This window comes from Danaus plexippus, chromosome 28 (assembly GCF_018135715.1).
Source record: "Danaus plexippus chromosome 28, MEX_DaPlex, whole genome shotgun sequence".
Taxonomy (NCBI): Eukaryota; Metazoa; Arthropoda; class Insecta; order Lepidoptera; family Nymphalidae; genus Danaus; species Danaus plexippus.
Genome location: NC_083556.1, coordinates 2,325,198 through 2,351,926, shown reverse-complemented (window position 1 = coordinate 2,351,926; position 26,729 = coordinate 2,325,198). Strand labels below are relative to the sequence as shown.

Below are 26,729 nucleotides of genomic sequence, written 5' to 3'. Positions count from 1 at the left end.
TGTTTGTTTTTTTTTTAATATTATTTACAAACAGTCTAAAGAGACTGCCAAAAACTCTAAACGAAACGTTTTTAAAACTGAATTTTCTCCTAATAAAAATTTTTACTCTTTCATTGAGCAGGATATAAATATATTTGAAATTCATTTTTTCTTTCATCCACATTCTGTTATTTACATATGTTGTATTATAAGTAACTTATGATTACAATACATGAATTACTATTATCACTTTCATCACTAATATTTCTTATTTGATTATAAAAAATAAATACCTTGAAACATGTATTTAGAAAGACAGACTGTTTCTTTCTTTATGCTGGCAACCCTTTTTTTTTTTTTTTTCGGCGAGAAATCCTCTTACAGACTGCTCACTGCCCTGGCTCGACAGTGAGTTTTGTGTGGGGGTCGCCCAGCGCCTGATGGTACTTGGAGCCTTTGGCACTGGGAATACCCACTAAAACTCCCCGGCTTCCCTTCCTGCCCGTATTTAGGGTCATTTGGGACCTGCTGTAGCAATTCACCAATTCACATGCTGGCAACCCTAACTGATGTTATGTCCTTCCTCCTTTAATCCTCTAATTTAAATTTTGAACCTAATCTCTAGTATCAATTGAGTTTAAAAGTAGATAAGATTTTTTCGAATTACAAAAAATCTGTTAATTTATCTTTTGCTTTTATAAAACGCTTAAAATAACAAATTTAAAAATATACAAATTAATAAAACTACAGGTTTTAATGTAATTGGGATATAACATTCCTATGAACTTAATTTTCTTTTGCCATTTTCGGGCCCTGTTTCTAATAATCATAAAAATTAGAATGAACATAGAATTTTGGTTTTAAAAAGTTTCGTTGCTAATTAAACCCTTATTTCAATTTTACGTTTCCAATGTTTTAAATTTCCATTGTTATGAATCGTTGACGTTATAATTTTATTACGTTGTTGTGCAAAGTATCACCTAATATTTATAATTCAAAATTATGTGGTCAGTGAAACGTACATTAAAACATTTTTCAAACTGTATGGTCACCACTTTTTATTTAAAGAAAAAGGGTATTAAAAATTAAAGTTCCTCAATTGTTCCATGGTTAATGAAAACAAATTTAAAATAATATCCTATAATAATTTAAATATTTTCAAAATTAATAAAGAGAAGTAATTATACTTCATACTTCATGAATTAATCAATAAAATGTAAATAGTTGACTTTTTAATACATCGCAGGCCGTTCTTCAAATTCTTTATGTCTGTGAAAAATTATAAACTTGTATTTTTTAATAATATTAAAAAGAGTTTAATATATCACGAATTTTTAAGAAAACGTTATTTATGTTATTCTTAAACTTTTGCTAATTTTACAAGTTTATAGACGTTTAAGAAAAAATATAGTCTATGGCTTGACAGCCTATGTGCGACGTCATTTTCCTATTTTTATTTTCTTCATTTTGAATTAATCTATAAAGTATTACAAATCTATCTCAAATAAATAAATTATATTTAATTATGTAACAATATAGTAATATTTCTGTGCATTTAAATAAAAAATAAAATTAAGGATTAAAAATGGCGAAATTGGTCCCGCGTGTTTCCTTCCCGCGCACGTCGCGCTAGGTGGAAGTTGGTCATGGTCGTCCGCCAAACGGAAAGCCGCCATGATGGCTTTCTGTGAAGTACGCTCAATATGTAAAGTTTCGTTATTGTTTTTCATTAATTGTGACTGAGTGTGTGCAAAAATTAACCATGGGAACGAACTAGAGAGTGCCAAGTGTGGTTTACGGTCCTTTAGGACCTCCTGGAGGAGCAATAAAGTGTTTTATAAGTGCATTTTTGTGTCGACGCTAGCGTGTTTTGTTCTGTCAACAAAATGTCGAAGCTCTCGTTTAGGGCGAGGGCCCTGGATGCGTCTAAACCTATGCCCATATATCTCGCCGAGGAGCTCCCGGATTTACCGGACTACTCGGCGATTAATCGTGCTGTACCTCAAATGCCCTCTGGTATGGAGAAAGAGGAGGAAAGTGTAAGTATTTTGCGCATTTAGGTATTAAGTCATCACAACTACTGTGTGTCGGCCATTATGTGTCGGTTTCGTATTCTCACCGCTAGAGGCGGTATATTTATTGCATATAATAAATATTTTTTTGCGAATTATATGCTGGATATGTATTGCTTTTATATTAAACGATCAAGCGTTGCACTGCCCATATAGAATAAATGAAAATTCTATACGTTTCATTATGGATATATAAATATCTGTCAAATTTTGGCGCGATAATATCACATGGGATATAGCTGTAGATCCACTAGCTCGTCAACTGAGAATTTTCCTCGTCCTTAAGCTCAATTCATATAATGGTTTTATTATTATGATGGTTAAATAAATTTACAACAATTATTAATACTAAAATTTTCGCCGGTACCATCATCTGTTATTTGTTTACAAACAATCGGAACGCCGGTACTCGAGTTTTAAGCAATGTTTTAATAAATAATATTTACATCCCAACAATCGAATCAATTGCAACTTTAATTATTATAATAAAATAAATAGCTTTTACATATAAATTAATTTTGAAAATAAATTAATAACATTTATTTAATTCGCAATAATAGTACATTACGGTTAATAACTTAATGGCTTAATAGATAACATATATACGATTTATTATTTTAATTATTAAATATATATATATAGTATTATAAATATTTATATATTATTATATTTTACAAAACAATTAGCAGTTAATTCTGAAGTTTACAGTACATTTAATGTAATTTATAACATACTAAAATATAATAAAATTCATAGGCATTTATTGAGATAGTGTACATATTACTTAGGATTATATCCAACTTACTATCAGAAAGGCTGGTAGCCGAGCTGAGCACAATGTAATTAAATAAATATAATATACATATATAACCAATTGCAGAGGTTTTGTTTAAAGTCTGCTTCAGTAAGTTATAATAAAATTAACTTCATTTGTTAGTGTTGAAATAAATTTTAGTAATACAAAATTCAATTCATACGAGGCGGTCATAACCGAATCGGGTTACGATTATTAATAGTAAATTCAGCTGTTATAGTTTTTTTTTTTAATTATACTAAATTGAAACTAATGATATAGCTTACAAGACGTTTTGTTGATTGAATTGATATGATTTTACCTTGATTAAATATTTTAGATTAATTTAATAGAAGTTAACATAGTCCATCAGTATTTATTTATATATTTAGGGGACATTTATTAAATGATTTAAAGACGGTTAAAGATTTTATAAATGATTGATTTTATTTAATCAAATCACTATTATATATGTGAGATTTTTTCTAGACTAAATTATAACATTATGGTATATATATATATATATATGGCGTTTATAGGCAAAGACTTGTATAATGAATTCCGGTTTCTATAATCATTTTATTAAGGACCGCTTTATAATTATATCTATACAAATTTATCTTAAACAATTCTAAAACTTGTCTATTATAGCATGTTACTATAGAGTTGCTATATGACAGTCAATGTGGATTTTACCCTTCAGCTTGCCTCAGTTTGTAGTCACAATGCAATAGAAAGTTATAGGTCTGGACTCTGGACATGTTATTGAAACATTTATATATATATATATAAATTATTAATACATTAAATATATAACAACATTTTGTTACATTATTAGATTTTGTATGAGATTTGAGTAATTAAAAACGATACAAGACAAAATATACTAGGTTTTTCTATCTTTTACACTGTATTAAAATTTTCGTTTCATTTATTTTTATCTTAAATAAGAAATGTATTTGTATATCATATGTTTTTAATGTCATCTACATAATATATGTATGTATATATATTTGTTCCATAAATACTGTTCCATTGATTTGTTATTAGACTTTTTTTGGGTATTAGTTCAATTAATGTCTTAATAAGAAGTAAAAGTAATTTTCTTGATCTTTTTCATCTAACATTAAGTGATTGTAACAATTTAAATTAACATTAAGTTCTTAAAATTGTCGTGATGTATGAACGAGTTTACAAAATAAACTACGTAAAATAATAATAATAATTTAAAAATACTCGTCGAGTTGTTAAAAAACGTATCCTTGAATATAATGTATGGATTTTGTAAGTTTTGATCTTGTTCAAACTAAATGTAATATTGTAGGTAGTGTACTTGCGTCGGATGCAGTACAAGGTTTATAACCTTAGGCTGTGTCGTATTCAGTTGCGGTGTAATCCAAAACTATCCATCCTGCTAGATAAAGATTTATAATTCTAATAGAGTGGACATTAAAATATATTTTACGTTATATTATATTTATGACTTAATACGTAGATTGTACTTATATTGTCATTACAATATTTGGAAGGTGGCTTATATTGTTTTGTCTGTTTTCTTGTTTAAAATATTACGTAGCTCGAAATTTAACCCATTGAATGTCTGAAGATATCCAGCGAGCCTTTCCCTTAATTATATTTTTCTAATTTATAAGAAAAGTGGCTTTTTTTTCTATATTACGTAGCCGTAATATTAATTTTTAAACAATTATTAAATACCTTATTGCGTTATATATAACCCACTATTTCTTACTTTTGTATAGAATTAAAAAAAATAATTTGATATTAATATTATATATGTATAAATGTAAAGATATCTATGTACTTATAATTTGATATTTTTGCTATCGGATTGTTTTTCATGCGTGTGAAACCGCAGATCACTGCTAGTGCTGTTTTGTGTATTTAATCATTTATTCCAAATACAATAGTTTTATTTTTTTAAACTATTCACATTACTAGAAACGTGACGAACAACAAACAGTAATGTCATGAAATAAATAATTGCGTACAATGAATAAGTATACAGTTTTTATTTTAAATTATCATAATAAAATGTATTTACCGTTACAAATATACCATTATAAAGAATTCTATTATTTTAAAATATACACAGATTATATCCGTTTAAATACTTGTTAAGCAAAATAATCTCGTATAGCGTAGATATTTCGCAATTGTTATAAATTTAAGCTTGCTATGATTTTGTATTAGTTTGTTGTTTTTAAGTATATTATTGATAAATGTATATTCTGTTATATGTGCTATTTACTTGTTATATTATATTTATTTGTTTTTTTTTGTCATGCTCATGTTTTTCTTATGTACAATTTAATTTTGGATAGAATCTTAAGTGATATATTAAGTTTTATTAAACAGTTTCACTTCTATTATAATAAAAAAAGTATAAATCGATAATGCTACCTACGACTTCTTAATAATATATTTAAATACATACCAAAAATGTCGTTAATTATTATTATTACAGTGGTCATATAAACCTATGGTAATGGCCATAAAAATTTTGCGTTAAAGCAATCCATCTCGTATTTTGATAGTCGTTAGATAACAAATTTGAATGAAAATTTACGGCTTTAAATTTCGTCCCACACAAAATCGCAATTAGATTGAATAATTAATTTTAGTCACTATTATCATGATATAGAGTTTATTTTGGTCTGTGGTGAGCGATTTAATTCATTAGTTCGCATAAAAGGAGGATAAAGTGCTGTAATTAATTTTTATTTAAATTGTAATTATGAAAGGTTTACAGTCTTTAAGTTTATTGTTGCCTTTTACACAGGTTCTACCTAAATTTTATTCATAAATTTTTATATGAACACAAGTAAAAGTGTATTTTCGAAATAAATAAAAACCTTACACAAGAATATCATTAATATATTATTTATATTTGTTATGAATTTTGTGTCAGTTTTCTGCAAGTTTTATTAAACATTTACTCTTATTAAAAAATCGTGAAAAAAAATATTTTTTCAATTCCATTCTATTAATGTTAAATAACTTTATATTAGCATATCATATGGCATTGGTTGAGTCATTACTAATTATTTTTGATCTTAAAGATTGCATTATACCATAAGAAAATATCTTATTACGAAGAATCAACAGATTCAAATAAGTAGATCGATATAGGCAGACCTTTCCTTACAATGACGTGATCACGTTAAATTATCAATGTAATTGAATTACATGCACGCCTAGGTTTTATTTATAAGGATAGATTTTGTAAAAATAATATATAAAGATAACTTTACGACGTTTTTATGAAATTATATTTTTGATATGAAAACTAGAAACAAAAATCTCCTACACAGGGAATTTGATTTGAAAGAAATAATACATTTGCATGGAAGAATTCATATAAAATATCTACTATACAAGTCTCCTTAGAGATCGCTTTTTATTTCTCTGTAACTTCCTCTGTCCAAGAGTGTTTTTTTTGTGTAGGCATCACTAGGAATTCCTGTCCATAACTCCGTGTCGATCTCAGTAAAATCCCAACAGAGTTGATTAATTTCCATTTCCTATATAAGATGAGATCTCTGTGTAGAACATATTACCTGTTTTGTTCGACATCGGCTGCAGACTACAGGTATATAATTTGATTAAACTGTGGTGTTGAAGGGTAGGGTCCGTTGCAATCAATGTAGGGGAAGTTGAATGTATATTTGTTGCTCCCTCAAAACCAGACAGGGGTTGAGTGTCCTGAATAATTAAGTCCTGTGGGTTTTTTTTTTGTTCAATGTATGACTGATCTTTTTTGTTCAGTTAAATATGTATGTATGTACGTAAATGACAATGATATTATTTTAAATTGTTAACATTAATTGGATTTTGTTTGAAAATATATATATTTTTTATTAATAATAATAAAATTTGTTTACATTTTCAATTTATAAGGTTTTTAGTTTCAAACTTTGAAGCAATGTTGGAATATTAATTGAAATAAAATTTGAATAGAAGATGTAGGTTGCTTAATGCATAGACACTAGTCAGATGTAGAATAGCTGATTTCTCTAAGTAACTGGAATATATTTATTTGGTTATTACAGGTTTGAATCCTGTTGGTGGTCTTGAATTTTTCCATATATATTTTCCATTTAAATATTTAATTTAATTTCGTAGCCATTGGCGGTCGATATTATAGTTTATTTCGTAGTATTTTCGAATTCACGATAATACGAGATGCACATAACTTAGGAATATTCGTCGAGCTATTTCATTATGTTGCCATGCACACGAATCCTATTCGGTTGGTCGCACGACAACCGAATGACAAAACGTACATCCCTCGACGGTCGGATATTGATTTTGCGTTATGGAATTTTATATTGAAATATTTAATATTACCTCTACATTACATTATAGATATATATCATATATACATTAATTATATGATTTTACGATAGATAAAGAGCATATAAAAATATATGTTAATGTTAATCTTATTGAGTATAAAATAAGTAAAATTTATTTCTATACTTTAATATTATTATTTCGTGTAAATAATTCATAATAATTTATTATTCATGTCTCGCTTTTAAAATACAGAGTGAATTTTAAAATATTATGTTACATTTTGGCATGCCGGCGTCGTTTCGTGTCGTCACCAAATCCAAAACATATAAACATTAACATAAAACGTAATTTTTATATAAAATGTTTTTTCATATTATTACAAAGTAACGGGTTTCGGGCTTTATCTTATTTGGTTTTTACGATATTAAAAAAAAAATCCCAGCCTGACTCATTCTTGTGCATATTATTTGGTGGAATCACAATGTAATGAATAATTAATAATTGATGTTATAAAACGATTTATGAACGAATTATGTGTTAATGGGTTTTGTTGTTCACTTGAAGCGAGATGTCTTATTTGTGTTAAGAAACATTTTATATTAGATAAAAGAATATCCATAGTATGGATTCCATACTACGTATGTATCTTAATAAATGTGATTAAAACTGAACTGAAACGCATTATAATATAATCCCGATGAAAACAGCCTTTAAAGCTGAATTGTATTGGTGTTGTCGAAAACTTGCATATAATATATGTATTAATATAATGTCTACCAACATTTTAATTTTTATTCCAAAGGTTCCAAAAGTATATATATACTTACTAATTCTGTTTATGATAACACAGAGGTTGTTGTTTAGATAAACTCGGAGTGGTTGTTTTTTGAACCATCACTATGGTAATAATATGAATGAACCTGTATAAGAAGCCATGACATGCTAATAGTATTGTTATAACTGACATAAACTTTAAAGTGACCGCCTTTTATACGGGGTTTATGTTTAAAGAGTTCTTGAATGATACTTTGTAAAATGTAGTCACTTTTATTTTCACTTAAACGTACGAGATATATTTAATTGAAATTTGTGCAGCACTATTCGTATGATTAGTTAACAAACACAAACATTATATATACAGATCGTATTATTAAAATAATATTTGTATAAGACATATTGTAAAAAAAAAGTTTCCTTTTTTTTCTGGTATTAAATTTTTTGAATTCTTGAATGTGTGAAAAATTTTTAATAGATTCTTCAAACTAATCGCCTAATATGGCTGCCATCCAATATAAACACAGCCGACATCGGGTGCTAAGGAGATAAACACGTTTATTATTCAGTTTAATATTTATATTAAATAATTTCCATTAAAATATTTGTTTTATAATAATAAAATATTTTTTATAATATATTTAAATGACTTTTATGTAGCGTTCGGTTCATTGCGGACGTTAGAGTGTTACAGTGCAACGACCGCACGATTAGGTTGACCTTGGAAAACTTTTGTTTGAAGACAGTGAATTAAATTTCAGAATTTTGTGCGTGTTACGGATATGTTTAAATAATATTATACGTGTGGTAAAAACATGTGGTTATTAATTTATTTTTATACGTAGTATTCAACTACGAAGTTTGAGAACATTTAATTTTTTGTCTACATACATATATATGTATATATATATATATATATATAGCTTTTATTGTATGCTTAGACTATAACAGTATTTATAACAACAAATTCATTTAATTTTTAATAAAATTTTCAAACGTTTGTCTCAAATAATGCAGATAATATCTAATCAAATATTTCTTACCTTCACTATGTTGAATTCACAAGTACAGGTAGGTATGGTCATGTCTCACTTACTGCAATTAACACAACAGTCTCAAGTTCAAATACAGTTTCTGTACAATAACGATGAAATGTACATTTATTATTAAAGCGTTTTTCATTAAGAAATATTTATTTATTATTATTCATGTAAATTAATTTCAGTCTCCTGGCTGTAAGGTTTAGTCAATGTACAATGTAAAAGATCATTCCGTGCATTTGTATCGTAAATCAAATTGGTAAGAAATATTTTATTACATAACCGTATTATATACACTTATACGAAGAGCTATGTCCGAAAAACTTACAAAAATTTTTGTATATCTATGCATATTAAAAAATAATGTGCTGTCAGCTTTATACGAAAACGCTGCCAAAACCCTTTGAGATATAACAAAACAATGTATGGTGGAATTTTGTATTTTATATAGGTCTACAGAAAAGTCCGCGATGGCATATGTCTATCTCAGATCTGTTAAGGATAACATACTATATCCATTTTACAACTTTTAAAAATTGGCATTCCTAAAGCGTTTATTGGAAAGCTATTTACATAAATACGGTACTAAGTCTTATAAAAATAAATTACTTCTTTTTCAAGCCTACATGAGTATCTGTAAATTACTTTTTAAATAATTTAAATTGGGCGTACCATTTGAAAGTTATCATAATATAAGTTTAATAATTCTCAAAATTAAATAGGTCATTTTATATTTTTTGTAAAGAGCCCGTGAGAAGCAAGGGCTGTTTCCTAGTTTTTATATAATATAAAGTGTTTAATGTTAGAACCATGTGAATAAGGTCTTCATGTTCACATTTTGGAAAACTATACGCAATTCCTCTAATAGTTTTACATGTCATGGAATCTGCCTCAATTGGTAAATTACTAAATCAGGGTAAATATTTTTCATGATAAGCATATTCGTACTGCACTAAATCAATCATCAATCCTCACGCATAATGAAATTTAAACGTTTTGATTTCAGACATATATCATAAATATATATTATCATTACAATCATAATATTTCATCTAAAAGTATATTTTTCTTTACACCCGTAAAACCTTCATTTAATCTTACCATAATTTCTGCCTGAACTTTAATATTAAATCAACGCCACTTAAATATGTATGAAGATTAATTTAGCAATTCTTCCGTAACAATCATTCATACATACATACATACAAACATACCTGAACGCATTTATAATATAAGTGATATTGATTCAAATCAGTCTGCAGTTGGTTCGAATACAATGGAGCCACGAGATTACTATCATTGAAATTAGCGAATCGTTTTAAAGAGACCGCAGTAAGCGTAATCTATATGTCGGATGTTAACTGTTATAAAGTTCGTGTAGTATTGATAATACAACTGCGCACAAACGTACACGTTTTCATCAATGACTCAACGCGTCACGTGTCCAGTGGCGTGGTACCGTCGATAAGACGGCTTGATTACAACTTGGATATTTTCGTACTGTATGTAATGAGCTCGTACTAGTGTCTTCGGTATGTCACAACTGAAAAGCAAATATTCCTAAGATTATTCATTTAAAAATTATCAGCGTCTATGTTTAGCTGCAAGGCTATAGGATACTAAGGATACCCACATTATGAGTTTGTATGAGTCGTATTTTTTTTTTATTATTATTATTTTATTACCTAATAATACTTATTGGCCAAAGTAACTGAAATGTAAAAATTTCATATATTTTCATGATAATTTAAATTTTCCATTTTAATATAATCTTTTATAAAATTATCGTAAAGAACATTTCCTTAATTATTTAAATCTTTGTTTTTATTCTATGTTCCGGTACGTCTGGCGTCTAATAATTAATTATTATCAAGAATATGTATCTGCTGTGTCATGTTAGGTACGCTATATTATATAAAAAGGGCTTTATTTCATTGCGTCCTCTCCTAGATTTCCACTTGATGAATTTATAAAAAAAAATCCTTTAAAAGTGCCTGTCATGTTGAAACACTTAAGAAAAATCTAATGGCTGGTATATAACGACCAGAGATACTTACAAGTTGTAGGGATACCGATAATTATAGTATCTTAGTCCAATCTGTAAGGAAGGAATACACATTATGTATTTATCAAATAAAAACCTCAATGAAAGGTTATTTATATTCATTGCAAAATCTATTCTAATACAGCGTTTAAATGTAATGTTAATTTATTATACTTCATTCATCTCAAATGCATGTCCAATTTATATTATAGTAATATATTGCTTATAATAATAGTGCTTAAAGCGGCTAATGTTACGAGAATAATTATCAAACTGGTATATGATGGTATAAAACTTAATGCTGAACTGTTAAGAATATTTTGTTGCAACTCGAGGAAATTGTATCAGCACCAACAAAAAAAAAAGCCTTTAAAAACCATCTGCAGTAACTGTTATAACACGATTCTCGGTTCACCAACACGGACTTCACAGAAAAAGTTGGGCCATCTGTTAGACGGGGCGTGTCACTCGATAACGAGTCCTAAATCGTGATCAATAGATTTTATTTTACATCAACACTATCAAAGTGGATTGCACAATACATTAAAACATTTGTATATGACGTTAACGTAATCCAATATATTATGTCGTGGCAAATCAAGCAATAAATAATAAGAATGTAGCGAAAATAATTTATTTTCAGTAGAATTATGTACGCTTATCACATGTTTGTATCGTGACAGTACATACGAAATTTTAAATATGTATCATTCAATAATCTACATTGTACGTTTATAATATAAGTTATGTGTGACGGTTTATGATTAAAAAACTTTGTTTCCTTCGTATGTAGTGTCACGATGTTAGCTTATGGTAAGTGTTCTGGATAATATAATGAAAGTAAATATGCTATCGTAACTTGAGAATAAAACAATTCTGAACAGTCTCAGAGTTTTAATTATGTAAGAATATTTATTTTTATGTGCTCTGTCAATACTCTTAGTTAATTATTTATTAACCAAAAGTAAACGGTTAAATATTTTGTTTTTATTACATATCTTTCGTAATAATTTAGAATTTTTTTTGTTATCATAGTTTATAAATATTAAGCTATTTATAGAAATAAAACGTACATTAATAAACGATATCAAGAGGGAGTTTTCTGAGAATAGTTGTTTGCTGAGTGTTGTGAATCGATTTTGTATGAAGAATGCGTGAGTTTCTTATCTAAAAAGGGTCTTATTCCTTGGTGATAACGGCCATAATCGTCTGTTTAACTTCAAACCGGCTAAGTGCGTGTCAACCTTTTACGATTCAATAGGGCTTCTTATCGATACGTTTTGCTCTCTACCTGTTATTTTGATTTTAAGCGAGTCTAATCATACTTATTAAGTTTTTTAGTATAATATCCTATATCTTAAAATGAAATTTCAGTTAACGAATATTAGTCCCAAATTACAAACTAATTTTGACCTGTTTTTGACCTTGTTATCTGATGTTAGATGATATAGAATACTCATGAAACCCAGGCAGAGTAGACGTTATAAAATAAGTTAGAATAATAAACAATATTATTGTGTTTATATATTCGTGTAACTATCCTCGTATCATTGTATTATATGTATGTAATATTCTCTGTAAAAGCTAGAAGGCAGGCAATAAACGTATTTCAAACTGTACTTATATGATGTGTAAATTGTCAGATCGCATAACAAAAATAATAGTCTGTTTCATTTCGCTTGTGGGCTTACTAATTTGAAATTATTAAAGGGTTGAATTCGCACTCCCCTCTCTGTGTTGGGCTGTTATAATGGAGAGGGTACTAGGTTTATATTAACATACACGTATTAAGCGACTTCAAAACGTTTGAAATTTATCAATGGAGTATGTTTGCTTTTGTTTTAAATTCGTCAATAATTTAACGATTGGAAATTAATTTTCACAAACTATATATCAGATTCTGATAGGTCGGAAACATTTTTTTCTTTATGTTTATAGTATAAAGTAGAAAGATGAATTTTCATATCTTTTTCACTACCTTATGCCTCAGAAAAAATATAGAACAATACAATCTCGTGCGACGTCTCGTTAAGCTTGAGTTCTCAAAGATGTATAACTACGTCCATATCTGCCAGTAGCAAACCTAATTAATAGTGTGCAAGTACTATATTAGTTTGTATTAGGAAGTGAATTTACAAAAACTATACAAGTAACATGTATGAATTTTATTTCTTTTTAATATACATGCATAAAACAAGATTACTATATATATATGACAATAATTAGATTATTAAAGATTCTTTTATATGTTAAACGAATTTTTATGCAGTGTAAGAATATTTTATTTAAAATTATAAACGACCTCATATGTTATTATTGCGTAATATTTGTCATTTTTTTTTTGTTCATTATCAAATGATGTTGAGAAAAGTGAAACTTTTAGTATTTTAAATAATGGGAATTATAAAAGTAATTAAAGTCGAAAATATTATTTTAATTTGTAATACTTTTTAAATTAAGCTTTATATATATTGTTATTCTATCAAAATAAACTTGTCTGGAAGAGATCGCTTTAAAGTTCTAAGCAATGAAACATTCTTGTGACCTTAATCTTTGGAAAAAAAAAACTATCTTTGTTATTATTATAGTTAATATAAATATTCTTTGTAAAAATTATTCGTAATGACAAATATAAAATAAATGTAATAACGAAAATACAACCGGCTTAGTCATGCGGAAATATTTATATATAAAATACATAACAAGTTGTTTTCTATATTAAATGAGGAAAACGAAGCGGAAAAAAGTGATATTTGGTATAAGCTTCCATTCATAATGAATTTTTTAGATCAGTTATCGTGAATAGAATATTTAAAAGTTAATATCTGTGGAAGATACCATCTTTATGTGGTCGCTTTGAGACCATATAAGGAATAAGTATAATTAAATTAATAAATCATTGGTTCTTTCTAAGATATGCATAATGTATTCATTTAAATATATAAAAAATATAATTATATTATAATCGTCTCTGTCACAAAAACAACATTTTAAAATATATATATATATATGTTTTATTATAATATTTTTCAATATTTTGGTTGAAGAAATTTATAAAATATCAACATTATAAGGGAATCGCATGAGATAAAAGAAATACAGACGAATTGAGTACCCTTTTCGTTTTTTGAAGTCGGTCTAAAATTAAGTTATCTCACGAAACTAAATGCTTTCGAAACAGCAATGATATATCTCGGGACAAACTGTCGGGTCTTTTTGTAATGTTTAAATAATTTCTTATCATATTCCAAACAAGACAAGGAAATATTTCTTAATATAATTCGTGTAGGGATAGTAGGTATAGTCTAAATACCTTCCCGAAATAGGTCCACTATCGCAACCACACTGTCTGGCTGGCGCTACGTTGCAATCGTTAACCATAAATATATTAAGTCTTTCATGAAAGGATATTGATTTAATACAAATCTTATTTAACGTGAAACGGATTTTTATACCTAATGTCATATTAAGAAATATAAATATATATATATGATTTTGATTTTTTTTTCTTTATATATCACACGCTTCAAATGATTTATTAGTTAAAATTAAAAATGAAATGTATGAAAATTATGTATCATGTTTTAATTCGTTGGAATATAAATCGGTTATTAAAGATGATTTTAATGAAGATGAGGGATTTACTACAAACTATACATAAAGTATTTTCTTCGTACCACAGTTACGACGTATCAACAGAATGTTGCAGTGTCTGTCTTTAAAGTAGGTTATCCTTGACTGCAAATAATATGTTTCTCAGATCAATCAAATTTGCTACTATGTTTTAAAGAAGCGCGTGAGACAGAATTGATTTTGATTAAATTCAAACGAGAAAATATAACATAGGCTATAATTTATCAAGCAAATGAGTTTTGTTGCGCGGGATCACTTCATAATTTTATCTTCTGGAATTCGCTTGATTACCATATCTATTTACTTTGAACCACTATACTTTTTATTCTGAGCCCAAACCCGAAATTCAGGCAAAGTAGCGGGCAAAAACCATATATAACATACAGTTACGTGTTCATATGCTTCGATAACCCTTCACGTAAACATGTCAGAGCTTTTGGGATTGTCACATGTCAAGACCATATGACCATTATGTATTTTGGTTGGAAATTTCAAACGTCGGATTTAATTAGGCCTCGTTCCGAAAGCTTTTGTGTGCAATACAAGTATATTGTACGTAATATCTTAAGTGCGTACGAATACCTACTTAGCATCTCGTTTTTGTCTATTTTTTAATATTATAGTTATCTTCCTTAAGCGGTATAGAGATTGACGTTTGTGATAAAGATATATTTACTTGAAACTCGCAACATCTCTTCTTAACATAGAGACAAATAAATAACTTGCATTATCTAGAAGTGACATCTATAATACACGTTGGTATTAAAATTTACCCAAATTATGAATAGACTAAAGTAGTTAATTGTGTTTTATAGTTAGAGTAGAATAGGTAATTATTCCCATTCCAGTCCAGTTATGATTCCCAGTTACCGTAATCTAAAATTCCAGCTAAAGTTGCATAATCAGATACAAACATGCCATCATATCATACTGATAAAATCGGATATTTGGTGATATAGATGCATGTTATCATTGTTGTTTTATGTAGTACCTTAAATATACGTACATAAGACACATTTTCTTTTGCTAATCATTCTGATCGATTTTGCATACGAACTCTATATGAGCAAAAAAATATTGTTTTTCAATTAGGTATATATTAACACTGTACTGTTCTAGTTTATCGTACATTATTTAATACAAGTTTTAATCGCCATCTAATTCAATAAGTATCATGTATCCGGTAAAATGATACGAATTAAGATAATTTAAGCCGACCCAAATAATGGAATCCTATAGATTAAAACCTTGATATACCTTTTTTAACAGTAATATTAATGTTCTAGTTTGTATGAAAAAATAATCATATTATTGCCTTTTGGATATTTGGTTTGCTTTAAAACATAGCTCATTAAATATATTTTTTTTTTTTGATGCATATGAAATGAAATATTATACACAATGCACATAAAAAATGATATAAAAATACATTCTACTAATCTATTCTAAGTCACGCGACAGTAGTCATTAAATTTTACATAACATCAAGTTACTGAAATAAAATAAAAATCAATACATTTCTATTTTAAAATATACAAATTGGTCAAGTGCAGTACTTCTATTGAGTACCATTGAGATGTATTTGTTGAGTAGTATTTTTGGTTCAACGTTTGCCAAACGTTGGCAAAATGTTGGCGAACGTGTCTGCCGTTTGGTTTTGGACTTGTAGACGTTAGAGGCGGTCGGGTTTTTTTTTCACTCTTGAATTGCAAGGCCTTCGGATTTGATTGCATTCTAAATCGATACTATGAATGTCTAGCGTACTCATAAAATAACATATGATTATAGCGAGAAAATGTATAGTCAATTAGTGTATTAAATAGTTTTATAATAAATTTATAGTTATACATACATAGTTGAATTGAGTTCAATAAATTAAAAACTGTAATTGTACTATGTTATTTTAAAACGACCTTTCGCATCCATATATAAGTGACCTTTAAGAGTAATTTAAAATGTATTTATTATAAAGTTCATACATACATTAAGAGGCACCTTCAAGTGTAGGGCTTAACGTCGGGGCTCAACGTTTTTCTAAACTTCCAAGCTACAAATAGTATACAAGTATTTTTAATAAATTATATTTAATTAATATCGATATTTGAATGTTAATTACCTCTTGATGACCAAAAATACATCAAGTAATTTATCTCATAATAGTAGTGATTAGTACGAGTTTATATCTTAAACCAAACTATAGAGCGTTTTAAACTTTCTTACTGTATATTAAAAATTATCTTTTTTCACCACCTGACAAACTTAAAAATTTGAGGTAATTTTAAAGCAAAACCCTTACTAAGCACACTCAATGTCATTTTTTTAATCACAAAATATACATATGTGCTCTTACCTGATTATATCCTTTAATTATTACGTAAATGTGACTGTTTTTACTCATTCTTTATTTGTTCATAGTTACCTGAATTCAAATAAAGCCTTAATAAATCCTTTGTAATACTCATTTTGACGTAGAAAGTCCTCGCATTCATTACGCGTAGCACTGCGTCTCAACTGAACGACTTACAATTTAAATTCTCACAAAATTACTTTTAGCAGAATTTTTTTCATGTATTACAGTTTATACCAATAAATTTCTTACTACAAATACTAATAGATAGTTTTATAAAAATGTCTTACAAATATATTATGTATGGTTGCAACAAAATGAAGACACGGAATTTAATTCTGACTAAATCGATAAATAGCGTACAAGTTTTCAGCCTCATGTTATAAACTAGTTTATTCACACTATCTCGTATGCGTGGACTTCGGAATTGGTCTCAGAGAGACGGGTATAAAGTATTAACTCAGAGAGAAGAGTTAAATTTCTTGTTCCTTAGAATAATCATAACTTTTTTGAATTAATTACAATTTATACGTTATTTTGACGTCTAGGCTTTGTCGCCGGAAAGTTTATCAATATCTGTGTAATAGTTTCTGCTTTATAGAGCAACTAACATTCATAAATCGTCGTAAAATGACATTTATTGTATTATTAAGATGAAAACTCTATTAACATGTTACTGAAACGTGGTTTTGGTTAAAACTTAGAAACTACTTCAGAGAGTCTCACAGACGGAGTTACATTATATATGTACCTTTGTCAGTATAAAAGTTTTTTCATGTCCACAACGAAACGCTCAGCTGATTGGTAGTAATTGTAGTTGTGTGGGTGTAAGTTCATGAACCTCTGTGTGTAATTACTTTAAATTGTTAATTCTTGAACAGGTACGTACCCGTTATACTCTAGACATTTTGCATTTTTTCCCCAGAACGGTTTCTCTGATTATATTAATTTTATAATTAAAATGTTTTTAGAAAAAGATTATCATACCTATCATAAGTTTAATTTTTAAGATTCAAAGATAAATACTTCCTACATACTGTTATCTCAAGGAAATATTGATATTTGTTCCAAAACAAACAGAAGTTATGTTAAACAATTTAATTTGAAAAAGATTTAAAACTTTTAATAGGATATTTCTTATTTATTTTACAAGAAGTGAACATAAAATAATTGATTAATACTTGTTACATAACATCATTTGATATACATATATAAAATCTATAATAAAGGATGTGGTATTATAATCTGTAAAGTTAAAATGATTGAATTTTATTATAAAAATTTAAATGGAAATACAATATAATGTAGAAAAAGGCGGAGGGGTGTAACGGTTCAGATGTTCGAAGACCCGCTGCGAAGTTGTCTGTATAAGTTGATAATATTGTGGACATGCTTGTCATTTTAGATGGAATAGTTTTAAAAGATAATCATTACTTATTATGTAGTATTAGTAGATTTGATCTTATTAAAATTTATGATAAGAAATAAGAAGAATAATATTTATTTTAAATTTTTCATACTTATAAAGATTTATATTATAATATAGTCATCTTTAATTTTAATGTTTAATTTTCATTCACCGAATATAAAGTATTATCGTAAATTGTATATATCATGTCACAGTAATCTCACCGCGATTTCGAGTGGGGCCCCTGTCAATGACCCCGGTTACGTAACGACCGAAATTGAGGTACACGAGGCGCTATCTCCACGCAAAAATACTTAAACGTTTATTTGACTTTGTCTTACAATTAGTAAAATTACTTCTTACATGAATATCAGTTTAGAATTATGTAATACATGTAGCTTTTTGTACTTAAAAAGAAATTATATTTCTATACAAAAAAAAAATACAATAATTGTAGTGGTTACTTCTATGAAATTCATCGTGTTTTACTGTGACTCCATAGACAATGCACATACAGGTGTTTTTTTTTGTTCCTGCTGAATCCGATTTTAACGAGACCATCCCTGCCAGTTAGCCGATATATACCTAAAGTTGGACAACCCTAAATTCAGAAATTTTTGTTTAATTCCACATGTTTCGAAACGCGTCTACAACTAATAATTCATATGTGAGATTTTATTTTTAGAACGTTACTGACGCTGTATTCAAAGTTCGCGTCACACTAAAGTTTTGAGACCTTGAGAAATTACGAAAACTTGGCGTCTGTAGCGGGCCAATGGCCGTCGTATACTAAGATTCGTTATGTTTTATTATTATTATATAATTTATATAGGGTTATACTGAATGTTACGCAATAAATTGAATAGTTTCTGAAATATTATTTAGTTATGACATTAACAAGTTATAAACAAGTTTTTATAAAGGACTGTTTATACTTCACTGCCATAAGTCGAAATAACCCTCTCTGTTTGTTTTGTTACAAAAACCAATAACAATTATAAGTTATAACTCTTTATTTTTGTATAAGTTATATAGTAATAAATTATAGTTTTTAAAGTATTATTGAATTTAAATTATTACTTTTTAAATACTAACGAGGTTGCTTTTGGTTTTTCGGTGAAAATTATATAAATATTATAAAATATTTTTCCGAAATCAGTATTGAATTGACAAAAATGACTCAAGTTAAAAGAGACCGCTTATCAGCTATTACTTGTCGTCTGATAAGATGGCAATTTGTTTTAATTTTTGATAATATTTGTATTTCAATATAATCGTCACAGAAAATTCCCATGACCGTTATTCTATGCGAGTATATTCGTTTATTAAAATTTTAATCTTTCTCAATTTCTCTTTAATCAACTCCTACTTATATACTATATATAAAGGTCTCGACAAAGTTTTTCTTCTCAATACTCCAAAATATATCTCATTATTACATATTTGTATAATATTTAAATATAAAAACCAGTTGAGCGTCTGAGACATTTGCAATATATTACTAAAAAGTAAAAAATACTATAAGAGTCTATTTTTGTGTATATATGTAATAAAAGGAACTTTTTTTAAGGAGTTGTTATGTTCGTTGATTAAATTAAATACTTAACAAATATTATTGTGTGTAAAATATAACAAAATTTTATTTCTGTGATTAAAAGAACCCACAAACGTACTAACTGACATTAACGGAGTCGCAGGTAAAATTTTCTCACATTATGTTGGAGAAGAGCTAATTTTTTTTATACTACAAGATCGATATTAACCAAAAATAGTTTAAACCATTTCGAGGAAAACGGCTTTCAAACGAAAAAAGCCGCATCTGAACTGGACGGTCGGTTTGGGAGTTATAATGCCACAGACACACACACACAGACATCGAAGTCAAACTTATGAGGCTACAACAAAAATCTATTAATCTGTTATAGCATAGATGTGCTCTATAATTTATATGGCTATAGGAACGGACATAAAACGATCACCTCTTAATTTATATTTCACAGTGATGTTATTGAAAAAGAAAGAAGATAATAACTTTATGCGTATTCAAATAATTATAAAACGTTCTATCATTAAATGTTTCGTCCGCTACATAATACGATTTGAATTTTCATTGAAACATATTCGACAATTGTCACTTATTAATGTTTAATTAAAAGAAATATATATACAATATATTATATATATATAACTTTGTGAGAAGCGTTTTGTTTTATTATTACTATCTATTTATATAACCTACTGACCTTGTTGACAAATGACTTAAAAATGTATGTACACTATAATATGTTTACACGGGAATAACACTGAGATTATTTGATAAATAAAAATAAAATTACATGTTATTGTTACGTATATATTTTGGTTTCGCAAGGATCTATTCCAAAGCAAAATCTAAGCTAAGCTTTTATACTTAGGGACTCTTTTTTATATTGAGTCCTACCTACTACCTGTTCTTATATATTAGTTGTAGCAATGTTATATTAATTTAAATATTATTTCAATATGTGTATATATTTTATTGCAAATTTTTAATGAAGAGATCAATTAAGTTATAAGCACTGTTATTAATTCGCCCTCAAATTCCCTCGACGTCTTAAATTATATTGAATGGTACTAAACATGTTTTGAATTTAATTAGTTTTTGTGTATTACATTGGATACGATCCGCTAAGTACCCCAAATTATTATACGTTAAAATCACAGAATTAGACATAGCAACGGACAAAATTTGTTATCAATATATGAAAATCTTGTTGAAAACATACAATCTATTTATCAATCAATTATATAACGTACGATATAACGTCGTATTAATAAAAAAATACTTCGTCGATAAAGCGTTTATTTAATTCAATAGTATGCATATGTCAAGGTATGCATATCCCTAAGATCAGCGAAAGGTGGTGTCTATCAATAACCACTCCATAACATACATAATCGTCCAAGAATTTTTATTTGGTCTGTAACTGAACAAATATTGTACCATAACGCTAAAATTCTTTAGTCCTTCATATGTAATAAAAAAAACAGATAGTATCCTCTATAAATATGGTTATTGAAATACAAATATGCTAGAGGCCAGTGTATTTGTTTCTTTCGACTATAGAAAAGGCTTGTTATTAAAGTAAGTTGTAATGGTTTATATAAATTACATTAAAAAGAAAAAATCATTATAAAAGACTACTATGGATGTGAAAGTGGAAAGACGAATAGGTAATGAATATAATATATAAAATAAAATTGAAGATTTTAGTACAGAAAATTCACTATCTGTGCTAACATTACTCTATATTTTATATATTAAAAAAACATTAAAATCAACTATATTCGTACGTCTAAAAAATAACATCTCTATAACTCATTCACTATCCATAACCGGTAGGAATATATTATAATGGAAATGAAATAATATCCTTTATCATTATATGTGGGTGTAGAGAAATATTTTGTTAATACCAACAAAATACATTATCTATCCACGAGGTATTTTTCCTCTTTTAAATGGCCCGTGCTGTTGTTTCTTATAATTCTTACGTTATTTAGGTATTCAAAGAATAATTTGAACCTGTAGTTACATCTATATATGTAAATATTTTCCTTGTATTAATTAAAAAATATGTATGTATTTATATAAGTAATTTGCCAGTATTTTTTTCCTATTTATATATATATATATATATATATATATATATATATATGCCATATATTTACATTGTGTACAGAAATTAAGTTAAAATATTATCCTCATTAATAACAGAAAATGGCAGAAGCAAATCAATAGGTGCATCATATACGAATTTTAACATGTCATATTAATATTCATTTATATTATATAAAATAGTACAATTTATTTATTTAGAAAGTTGTTTGACTGGTAAATTTTATAAAACCTATATTGCTAAAAAAATATATATTCGTCAAAATTAATGTAACATTCATTAATTTTATAAAGCCCGTCGTATATATATTTTCGGACAATTACAATATCTGAAACAAAGGATTCGCGACGTAATTAAAACTGAACACATTCGAATAACTAATTTTTAAATTAATACAGGGTGCACCCTTTCAAAATCAGGTGTCCGTAAAACGAGCTTACGAGACGACCATTCAGTACAGCTAGGATTTGTTTTGTAATTGAAAATAATACATGTATGTCTGTATGTCATATTATAAAGACTAAATTAGGTTTTAATATGTAATAAAACAACTAGTTCTGTCCGCGATTTTGTCCGTTTGGAGTATAGTTCATTGGATAATGTGATGACTGATGAGTATTGGTCTATTATATTGGTAATTGATAATCTAAAAAGTAGTTTCGGAGGTGTGGGTGTACAGAGGAACGGATGAACAGATATTTTGTTATGAACTTTATACTAAATGTTCAATATGCTGCCATATCTGCTCATATTTTGTTACCATTGACCGTTCGTTAAGATGTCTCAGAACCAGTTCGTTGTCATATAACTGTAAGGACGTCAAAGTGACGTAACTTACAAATTAAACTTGAGAAATCCAATGATCTGACATAACACTAAGATACAAAGTACAAACATTTTATATACCCAGAACACGTGTAGAACATAAAGACGATGGAAAACCTGAATTAGTATTACAATGCCATCCTTGGTATATCCAGGAATAAAGTTAACATCAATAACGAACGAAAACAAACTCTATGCAACGCTAATAAGGCTCGTATTACTAAAACATAATATTTTACAGTTGCAAGTCAAATAAGCCGTAAGCGAGCTCCACAGTATTTAACATTCGAAAATGATCTCTATTTCGATGGAATAGAGTTGAAAAACATTTGCCTTGAACTGTATGAACCAGCCTCGTATTGAAATAAAACGCTTCAACCTCTCGGGTGTAATTTCATTACTGCTTTTAATTCAACAATTCCCTGTATAATAACTTAAAATTAAACCAAAATAATTGTTATTAAATAATACATTTTTAATTGAAATAATTTCATTTTAATATTAAAACAAGAGATTTTTTCATTTAAATGTTTAGTTAATATTTAACTAGAACTAGTTCTCATATAAAAGCTATTCAATAAGTTATAAATAGTTCATAAATAAAATAGTTTTTTTTTTCAAATACGTCCGATTTGTGTATAAGGTTTAAAAACGAAGAGTATTTTTAGCCTATAATATACACGGTATTTATTACTATACAATAAAATTTATTTGAAGCAATATGAAGTATTGATAGAGAAATTGAGAATTATATGAATGTAACATACTATTTTATAAAATATATTTTTTGTTAATCTTTAATGTTTATTTGTGTACCTAACATAGGTTTGGTACATTCATAGCTTAAATTTAACACCAGTCCATATATTTTAAAGATTATTTTAACTATAACTATAAATATAATAACTGAAAATTTTTATTGATATTTTTGTACAAATAACTACAGTGCTTATGATTGTCTCACAAATATTTTTAACAAAAAATGTACATATTTTTATTACATATTATAACTTTCTGCTCATTACTAATAAGTTGTATAGTTATAGGTAAATCAGTCAGTGAAAGTTACCAGAACATGATTTTAAGGTCATATATTAGATAGTGTTTAGTGATACAATTGAATGGCCAAGGTCTCACTCAGACCTTTAAATATATAAGATTTGATAATAATAATTATCTAAATGTAAATTACGATTCGTGTGTTATTTAAGTTACGGACTATGTATTTTCAATAATTAATTAGTCTGTCTATAGATTTGATCTAATCAATGTACTTTGAAAGCATTTTGATTGGTTGTTTACATATATATATATACATATACATACACATATATGTATATATATAACCATTTAAAACATATTTATTTTAATACACTTACATACTAGGGTTAACCAACAAATTATTATTCCTTAAGGCCATGTTTTTCTATATTGAAGCCAGACAGTATGAGGGTATCTAAATTACGAATGCTGCTTCCCATCTGGTAGAGCCACCCCCGTGAACACGTAACGTAAACTTGAATTGAAGGCAGTATTATTATACAGTATATACCGCTTTAAACCTCCGCAAAGCAAGGATATGTTGAAATGACTGACTTAGTTTTAAGCTGGCATTTGAAAAAGTTAACACAAGCAGACTATAAGTAGTGTTCAGGAATGCATTTGACAAAATTCCATCTCCTTAAAATAAACATCACTCTGTTCGATAATATTATATATGTATGTTAGGTATGTTGACTTTTTACAAAACCATTCGAAGGTTGGTCTAGGAAATATTCATAAGTTTTTTACCGTCTTGAGTTATACACTGTTCGTAATGATTCTGATACTCCAGAAGTTACAACGGAAACTTTAATATGAATTTTTAAGCTGTTTTGCATCTGGGCTAAACATTCCCAAAGTTGGCGCCTCCCTGTGGGCGCCCCAAGCCTAAAGGGGGGGCGGTAAGACACTCAGAAAAAAATGGGGACGTTGTGGAGACGCCTGGGTTGTGATTTGTAATTTCATTAACAAGGATAAGTTATACTGGTTTTTAGGTGAAAATATAGGGGCGCTATAAAATAATTTATTCTCACAGTGGGGAGCAGACAAAATAAGTTTAGTAACCTCTGATCCGTATAATAATAGAAATAAGGAAATTATATCTGTATTTAACCTCTTAATAAATATAAATGATCCGTGCTCGTATCACGAGTTTGCGTCTCACAACTAAAATAAGGTAGTTTACGATGTCTCATCCAAATGTAACCTGTTTTGATAATATCATCTGTAAATAATCAATGAAATACTTGAAACTGTATTTAATTTCTCTATTCAGACTACTGCCAAAGGTATAGCTAAACAGATTATAAACAATGAAACGCGTTTTTTAATAATTTATAAATACTCAATCCGGACTTTTTAATTCCTTTACAGAAATTGAGATCACGGGCTTTGAATAAAACTTTCATCTCATCTGCCTTATCTCTGGTTAAACTTAGTTTCATTGAAATGAGTACACACAAAAATCTTCTTAAAATTAAACAATGTGGTTATAAAGAAGTTATTTACAAGGTATTTCTTATAGAATAGCTTCAATTGAATATACCTTGAATAATATTTTATACAACAATAATAATTGAAAAGTTTTTCTTTTGTAAGATAGTAAAATTGAGGAAGGAGGATTTATCACTTTGAGGTGTTGTATATAAATAAAAAAAAAAAACCAAACACATTCACTGTCTTTTCACGATTCAACTGAACAAACGTGAAGCAATTGATCGAGTTACCATAAGACAAAAGTGCTTCCATCATTTTGGAAAAGAACGGACACTTATGCTTCGGAACCAATATCAACTGAACATAAATAAGAACCTTCAACACAAAAAAACTAGCTTTGGATTAAAAAACAAAACAGTCGAGATTTTTAATGCCACAGACTTACACACAGACATCGACGTCGAACTTATACCACCTCTATTTTCGCATCGGGGATTAAAACTATTTTATACATAAACTGTATTTTCGCCTTAAAATAACATTTTAGCAAAATTAATTAATGGTTTAAAATTTATTCCATTAAATTCGCATATAATTAAACGTAATCAGATTATGTATTCTGTTTTCATTCGCCTGCAAATGATTACATTAAATGTATACGTTGAATCATCAGTTAGTTATTTCCTGAGATCATATACGAGTTGACGTTGAAAATATGGTCATATTAAGAATGGTTAGTCGACTGAAAAGAACTAGTATTTCTTGTGTATGGCTTGCTCACGAGAACGTATATATATATATATATATATATACGTTATTTGTTATATATATATATATATATATATATATATATATATATATATATATAACAAATAAGTTGTTTATTTACACAGACTTCGTATAACATTCGTTTTTAGATTTTTATTACAAATTTAATTTAATAAAATCTACAGTTATTTTTAGTAATGTTATTTTTCTTTTTTTATATTTGAATGCAAGGTGTCGGTGTCATTGACCCTTTTCGCGTTAAGTATTCAACGTACCGCCATCAAATTTTACATATAAATTGTCATGGGTTTAGAAAGGAAACAACAAATTTAAACTTTATATATAATACATGTCAATTTTATGAAATAAAAGCTGATATTGTATCAAATGTAATCGGGAATTTGCTATGAACACTGTGACGTCATAATTTTTCAGCTTGTCATTAACGTATCTAAATTAGAATCGCTTATACCAAGAAGGTTGTTACATCCTTAACACAAGTTCTCAAAGTCGAATTAAATATGTAGCGCGTACAGTTTCTCATTAATAAACCCCCTTTGATACTATCACGTGGTAAGGTTTATGAATGAAA

At 27.8% G+C, this 26,729-nt stretch overlaps 1 protein-coding gene across 1 annotated transcript in view; it reads left to right on the top strand.

Annotated features, from left to right (window-relative positions):
- The first annotated feature begins 1,465 nt into the window (after nucleotides 1-1,465).
- Nucleotides 1,466-26,729, top strand: part of LOC116776141 (uncharacterized) — a 51,381-nt gene continuing 26,117 nt past the window's right edge. The window contains exon 1 of the mRNA XM_032669244.2: nucleotides 1,466-2,018. Coding sequence (XP_032525135.2) covers nucleotides 1,866-2,018 — 153 coding nt within the window. The 5' untranslated portion in view covers nucleotides 1,466-1,865. The remainder of the gene's footprint in view (nucleotides 2,019-26,729) is intronic.